Source organism: Athene cunicularia (assembly GCF_003259725.1).
Source record: "Athene cunicularia isolate RWA chromosome 2 unlocalized genomic scaffold, athCun1 chr2_part1, whole genome shotgun sequence".
Classification (NCBI taxonomy): Eukaryota; Metazoa; Chordata; class Aves; order Strigiformes; family Strigidae; genus Athene; species Athene cunicularia.
In genome coordinates this window covers 2,298,127-2,305,878 of record NW_020799095.1, presented here as the reverse complement: position 1 = coordinate 2,305,878, position 7,752 = coordinate 2,298,127, and the positions used below count along the sequence as shown (strand labels likewise).

General features: G+C 39.9%; 1 protein-coding gene across 2 annotated transcripts in view; it reads left to right on the top strand.

Moving 5' to 3' along the window:
• MYL3 (myosin light chain 3) overlaps positions 1-6,199 on the top strand; it is a 36,454-nt gene extending 30,255 nt beyond the window's left edge. The window contains exons 5-7 of one of the 2 annotated variants that reach the window (XM_026842391.1): positions 670-747; positions 2,248-2,283; positions 5,770-6,199. In XM_026842391.1, the coding sequence (XP_026698192.1) occupies positions 670-747; positions 2,248-2,276 (107 nt within the window). In that variant the 3' untranslated portion in view covers positions 2,277-2,283; positions 5,770-6,199. Of the gene's footprint in view, positions 1-669; positions 748-2,247; positions 2,284-3,203; positions 3,368-5,769 lie in introns of those variants that run through there. The other variant, XM_026842392.1, reaches the window with a different exon arrangement.
• Positions 6,200-7,752: the final 1,553 nt, after the last annotated feature.

Genomic DNA, 7,752 nt, shown 5'->3' with positions numbered 1-7,752 from the left:
ATCCTATCCTATCCTATCCTATCCTATCCTATCCTATCCTATCCTATCCTATCCTATCCTATCCTATCTTATATATATATATATATATATATATATAATTTCAGCTGATTTACTGTCAAATTTCTCTTTTACTTTTCTGGAATTCATTTGATTGCACCCTAAAATCAGTGGCTATTACAAGAATAAGGGGATGGAATTGGTTGATCTCTGCTTAACCAAAATGAAAGCTTATGAGCAAATAGGTACCTAATATTTAGATAATTATATTAAATGGAATGGATTACTGATACAGATCAGATCCTAAGTTTGACCTTGGAATATTCCTGAACCTCTGAGGCAGTTTGCTTAGTGAGGACTTGGTTAAAAAAAATTACTAAATCCTTCAAGATTTGGCACTTTGAGAAAGCTTATACTTAGAAGAATGAGTATGTGTATATGATATCATGTGGTTTTCCATATTTGTTCTCTCTTTCTGGTTTTCAGATCAAATTTTCTTAGTTTGCAAGTACAAAAGTAGCTTTCCTAGCAGTCAGCACCATAAATTAAACTGAAGAGAAAATCCCCTCTTCCCTCTCACTCTCTTTTGTATTATTTGGTTCTTTGAAATGTGCTTCGTAAATTCACAAAAAAGGACCCAGGTACTAAACAGGCATTTTGCTTTCCACCCAGGTGAGAGGTTGACTGAAGAGGAAGTTGATAAACTAATGGCTGGTCAGGAAGATGCCAACGGCTGTATCAACTATGAAGGTAGGTATGGCCACTCCAGTCTGAGTAGTGCACATGTGCCTGAAGGATTTCTGTCAATTGTCCTGAGAAAGGCTAAATCTGTGGAAGATCTGGAGCAGGATGTGTGTTTTTCAAATTTTAGACCAATTCAGATTTCATAATTGATCTGATACACCCCATCTGTTGAAGTTTTCTTCTATTTTCCATAGCTTAATGTCCTTGGCCCTTTCAGGAGGTGGGGCTCTATATTCTTATTTTGTTTGCATTTTAAAATACATTTTTACATTGTTTTTTCTACCTGCTCTCACAGTTCCTTTTCCTCTCAAAAAGTGATACACATCCCTTTTGAGACTTCCTTATAGAAAAATAATAAATTTTCCTTCCAAAACTCAACAACAACAACAACAAAATTGATCCTTAGCATCCTCTTTGGTGTCCTAATAATCCTACAAGACTGTCCAAAGACCTTGCACTTTATTTAATTGCTATTGTAGAAAGCCACAATAAGAGGATTTGGTAATGAGTAAATGGACCATGGTTCTCTCCTGCATTTTGCAAGCTGTTCAGGCTGTTCAATAAAACCACAATATTCTGGTAGGAATCATCAACACATGATTTGTATACAGCTGAATCTTTAAGGCTAACTGGGAACTGACCGTTGTACCATTTAGCTTGATTGTCATATCCACTAAGCCTGTTATGAATGTTCGGGTTGGTGGTTCCCCCCCTGTTTACAAATGTCCATGATCTGAACTCAGGGAACCGTTTCTTACAAGTAGTTTATTGATAGAAATCTGTTGATTTAGCCAACCCAAATGACTCATGAACTTACGCTGAGCTCAGAGAAATTCATAGCGTGGGGGGATTACTGGGAAGGAAAAAAAATGTTCCTTTACTGCAAAATGTATTTTTCCTTTTCCTGTTGAATTTCATAATTATGTGTAACTATTTTTTTTTTTTTTTTTTTTACCCTGAGAAAAATGGAACCCAAAAAGTTTTGAAACAAAAGCTTAATTTGACTTTGAAATACCTTGTTCATTTGTAAACTTGAGTTCACTGGAGAGATAGTGTCACAATACATGACTCGGTGACCTTCTGTGGATTCTGGAGTTTCACTCCAGAGGCACCTTCAGTGCCCCCTGACTTAGTACAAATGTGCTGAAGCCTTCAGAGACTTGCAGGATGAGGCCCTAGAGTTTCTCATGGCTGTATACTTTGGGAAGCCAGTTCTGTATGGCAGCCAGGGGTAAGGGATTAAACAAGCTATGGACTGACTGATGTGTGTGTTCATTCCCACTGGATACCTAGACTGCTGGCTACACTACACTGCACTGCATATAGATTATCTTAGGGTCTTACAAAGCATTTAGCACCTGGTGTCTGGAAAATTATTTACAAAATTGTGTGGTCTTTGTTGCATCAGAGGAGCCAAAAAGAGTTGAATTTAAATAACAGCCAGGATGTTACTGAGATCAATGAAAAGGAATTGATAAATGACCCTTCTCTTTCTCTTGTTCCCAGCTTTTGTGAAACATATCATGGCTAACTGAATGCCAGGTGAGTCTCTTCTGTCCTCCATGAATATCTTATTATTTTGGTCTGAGCATCTGAGACAGGCTTGAAGAATGTGTAAGTGACTAATCAGAGAATATTTTCATCATGCCCTACAAGGAAGCAGGATCAGAATGAGTCAAATGTTATCTTCATCCTATCAAGTGCATGGAAGATCAGTGACCTTTCTGCAATTGTCTGGTAAATCCAGACATTTTTATTTCAGAAGTCCAACATAATATATCCTAAAAGTGTTTGATCTCCAAAGAACAAGTGTCCATTCTTTTATGATTGACTGGAAACTTCAAAGGATGCATATTTTTCATGTCCACTTACAAGTCTCTGCTCCTAGACTTCTCCTAAAAAGGCGAGGACATAGAACTGAGCTGACTAGAGAAAGAGTGGGCAAAAAAATACAAGGAAAAGTAAATAAGAAGGAGTAAAGCATGCATATGTCACTGAACCTACACTAGGAGGATAATTATTGACCTTTCATAAATCTGGCTCCCAACACCTCCTGGCCAATGGTTTGGTTTTCCAAGAAAAGCCATGAGCTTTGTCTAGCACTTTTTCTGGCTTTATTCAGTAGCGTTCTCCAAACCACACCACCATTAAGGGTATCTCTGTCTCGCCATTGCAAATGAGCTGCACTTTATTTCCAGTATTTTCTGGTCATTGTTTCTTTCTGTATTCCTGGAAAAGACGCCTGCTATTTTCAGCTGGCATTCACCATTATTTATCTCTGTCAGCTACTGAGGAAGGTCTGACCTTGAGAGTTAACCAACTCCATATATTCTGCAAAGTATCTGATAAACTGAGAAAAGCAGTGGCTTCTTTCAAATTTGTTCTGGTTGGTTGGGGTTTTGTTTGTTTGGGGTTTCTTTTTTCTTCTGCTTTGGTTTATTTTTCTACTTTGCCCTGACCAGGCCTGGCTGTGTTTTGATTTTGGAGCTAACATTATCCCAGCCCACTGAGACCTGTCTGTTGTGTGGTGACTTTTGATTATGTTCACTGGCACCCCAGGGAATGAGTTAAGTAGGAGTCACATCCAGATTTTGGGGATTTATGTTCCAAGACATAATTGAAAAAAATATAAACTGGTTAAAAAAGATGACTGGTTTTCTTTTCTTATTATGGTTCACCTTTATTTCTTAAAGGCATTTATCTTCTCTGAACATACACTTGGTTTTCCAACACTGGCTCCCCATTTTGGATTCCAAAGATTTGGACTGGTCCACAGCCATAGTGGGTGATCGCACAGCTAGCATGATCCTTACTTGTTGTTTAGAGATATTTCAATACTTAATCTTACCCTAAACCCACTCCCATGGGAAATTCCTAGTCTGATGCCAAAAATCTTTCTAGTCACCTAAAGCAACGTCAGCCACTGAAGAATACAAGTGAGCAGTGGTAGGCTGTAAAGGTCTCACAGGGCTGGGAGCTGCAGCATAGGGGCCAGCAAGAGTGTCTTTGCTTATGATGGTTTTGGAAAGGGAGCTGAGACACCCTAGCTCACAGAGAACCAATGTGCCACTGATTTGCCCACGAGCCATGAAGGGTGTCATTCAGTGGTGATATCTTCCACTCCCTGCTGTGTTGCTGTGGGCAACTCCCTGCTGTTTAGGGAAAGACAAACGCAATCTTTACCCTTGAAAGGGTGGTGGCCCTTTGCCATAGAGCATATAACAAACAAATCCCAAAACATTGGATTTGAACTCAGGGGGAATCTGGATCTCAGTCCAAAAATAAAGTAGCGGCACATGTTTCTTGGCCATTCCCATATGCTGGAGGAAAGGTAGAGCTGTATCCCAGTGTAAGAACTGAATTGTCTTTCCTTTTCTCATTCTTTATTTTCTGAGCATAGTTTTTTTGACTACTCTGTACTGACTTCTTACATAAAGCCTCTCCACTGGCTTGTCCACAGGTGCTACATACTATTTATAACAATTACATCTTCAGTTAGTGACTCATCCACTGTTTTTTTTTTTCAGCCCCCTCCCCTTTACCCCACAGCTCAAGTATTTTTCAGGATTATAGCCAACTAGTTGTCCTTCACAGTAGACATTGCTGTAGAGAATACTCTCAGACTGGCACTGAGAATGCATTAAGCTTTCTCACATAACTGGAAAGCACTTATACCCTACTTGTGCTCCAGTGACAGTTGCAATGTGGAGCGGGGCTGTGGGATGTGTACAGTGGACTACATGGAGCCCCTGTGAAGGCAATGCACACAACTCTCCCCCTGCCATGTGATTGAATGTGTATGAACAGAGTCAACCTTATCTCACCGTCTATCTCTTGGGTGCATATCTACTCATGGGAGCTAATCAAACAGCTCAAAATGCTGGGAAAGAACATCTTTGGGAGTGAGTTGGATCTTGTCAGTGTTGTTCAGATACCTACTTCTCTAACACAGACCTTACACACCCACTCTATTTAAAGACATAAGTTCAAGTAGTAGCACAGTACAGCTGTAGGGACAGTCCATAGTGTGTACACAGAGGCTCAATTCGGTGTCCCACATGTAGGTTCACGGCATTGTTTGAGATGCTCCAGGTGTCTCATATATCCCTGGCCTCACAGATGGGATGCAGAGCCCATATCAGGCTAGTGCTTTCTGGCAATTGGCAGCCAGGTAGGGCACTCGAGGACATCTCAGGTGGCTTTAGGTGCTGAGGTGCGGGGAAGTGAATTGAGCCCTATGGCTTGAACACATGTGGCTGTAAGTGAAATCCTAGAATATGTCATCAGTATTTGACCAGCCGACATAGTCTTCCTCGGCTCCCATCAGATTAAGATGCCTACAAGTAAGTGTCTGCGTGAAAGCAGAGTATCACTGTTTGTAGACCTAGAGGAGGTCCAGTTAGACGGAGCGTGCAAAGTGGTTCATGTAATCCAAAGAAGGGATGTAGATGCAGTGAGTCCAGCTGCCAACGCTAAGACAAATCTCCCACGAACACTATGTCATATTTGCCATATGTATGGGAATGTTCTGAATGCCTTGGGAGTCTCAAATTACATTAGATACTTACAGTTTGAGAACTGAATCCTGCCTGAAATCTAGACGTTAGCTAAGAGAAATCCCTGTGCTCAAATGTTACTAGGAGAATAAATACAGATAATAAGGGATAACAGAGTAGGAGAAACAGTCTAGTGGCTCAGGAACTGGTCTGTTTTTCTGGAAAGCTGAGCCTTTAACCTGGCTTCATGGATGGTATGGCTATATTGCCTCTTCATATTGCTGCTTCCCATATTTTGTCCATCATCTACACACTGAGTGTAAGAACGTGGGGTTGGGACTGACTAAGGATATTTTGTCCTATTGTGGGATTACTCTTTGATGTCAGCTGGCATCTACATAGTGCAGAGACACTCAGCTGCAGGCCTCGTTGCCAATGAGTACAGATGCATGAGGCAAGTGAGGCTGATTCCTGGTGGCGTTGTTTGTTTCTTATTTCTTCCTCTAATGCTTAAAAATAACTTTGTTTTTAGGACAAGATAGGCGTCGAGAATCCCAGATGCTGGCCTTGGATTTTGATGGAATGGAATGTCTTCTCATTTTTTCAGCCTGGATTCCCATTACAGAGCTACAAAATGTGCTATTTCTAAAGTTATTTGGATAAATGGATTTTTATGTTTGTTTCGTCTTTCTTCATGGGAAGAGGGTGGCCTCTGTGAAGATTCAATACACTTAGGAAACTGAAGAAACTGGAAATCTGAACTGTGAATACCTGGTCATTATAATTTTTTTTCTGTTACAGGGTATAAACAGCAGTGCAAAACTGTTAAGTGAGAGGGGAGAAAAAGGGAGTAAGTTTTCTCATTACTAAATCAATCAAAAAGCATATTTGTCATGTAGCCATATCCTTCCCTCCCATCTTCCTTCCAAAACAACTGGATATTTCTCTTCGTGTTTATTGCATTAAAACAAAAACAAAAACAAAAACAAAAACAAAAAAAAGAGAGAGAGTAGTAAGAGAGTAAGGGGGAAAAGAAACTAAATCAGTTGTATGAATTTCATGTATGCAAGGAATACTCTTAGTCTTTACAGAAAAAGAGTAAAGGAAGAATGACCAGTACTTGCAACAAACCCAACCTTGTTCACACATTTCTCAGCTTTGGAAGATATCACCTTTAATGTATAAGAGATAAAAGACAAAACATAATGAAACAGAAAGGCACACAATGTTTGCTAAAATGCATCTCTTACCCACAGGGATTATTTCCCATTCTAACAGTCTGACCTAAAAAACAAGCAAAAAGTCTTTCCCAATGCAAACTGGAAATTGTTCTAATATACATATCTTGGTCCTGTAGCTTTTCGCAGTAAAACACGGGATGCTTTGACACCTGGTTTCATCATTGTTTCTGTGTCTGTGTAAGGGAATGGGAAATGAGAAATAGATGCTCTTGGGAAAAACCTCAGTAGAGGCAAAGGAAAGTTGAGAAGCGTGAAAAAGCACATTGATTCAGTTGGCTCATTTTCTGAGGAATAATAAATTTAAAAGGAAAAAAAAAAAAAAAGATATAACCTTTGGGACTGAAAAAGGAGAAGCTAGAGGCTGATACAGTTTCTTACGAAATATCAAAAAGTCTGAATATGCAACACTGCGTTTAAGCAGGAGGTATGTTTAAAACAGAAAACTTGGAAACTTAGTAGCGGAAAGATAATCAGCGGAACATTGGAAAGGCAGGATACAAACTGCATAGCAATGGCTGAATAATAGGTCATCCCCACAGAGAAGATTTGCTAGGAATGAGAGAACACAAGCTATCAAATTTCATGAATATACAAACTGTAACAGAACGTACCACTGAATAGCCATAAGAGAAAATCAGCAGTTAGAGAGCTAAATGCGGTATCAAACTGATGGCAATACAATGCTAAAGGAAATTTAAAAAGCTAGTGAAGAGGGAGGAGTAGAAAGATACTGATAATGACAGGAATATCTTATATCCCGTCTGGGTTAACTGTACACACAGGTGCAAGTAAATTGCATTAAAATAACCCAAAACAAAACAAAACAAACAAAAAAATCCCAACAAATTATCACCATGAAACACTGGTTTTGAAAAAAACACCTCTGAAACAGCGATCCTGAACAGAACCATGCATTGAACAGGCCGTTGATAAAGCCTTGAGATTAGAAACTGGGTCTTCTCTAGTGCGCCAGAGGGACACCAGAGACAGTCACCCCCAGTGGCCCACGTCCCCCTCAGGGCTCCTTTTGTGGGCAACCGCTTCCGTTCTCAGCACTGGCTCTTGTGATTCCCTAGGTCCTAGTTTGTCCCGGAGCAAACACCATTTCATAGGCATTTTTTCATCACCATCTTGTAAATATATATTTAGACCTTAATGATAGCCTAATATTGGTTTGAATCAAAGGTATACAGTGCTTGGACAATGTAGCTCTTTCTCCCTTCCCTGCTGGTGCAATGAATAATCTGGGAAAGTCTCCTGTCTTCTGCGATGTT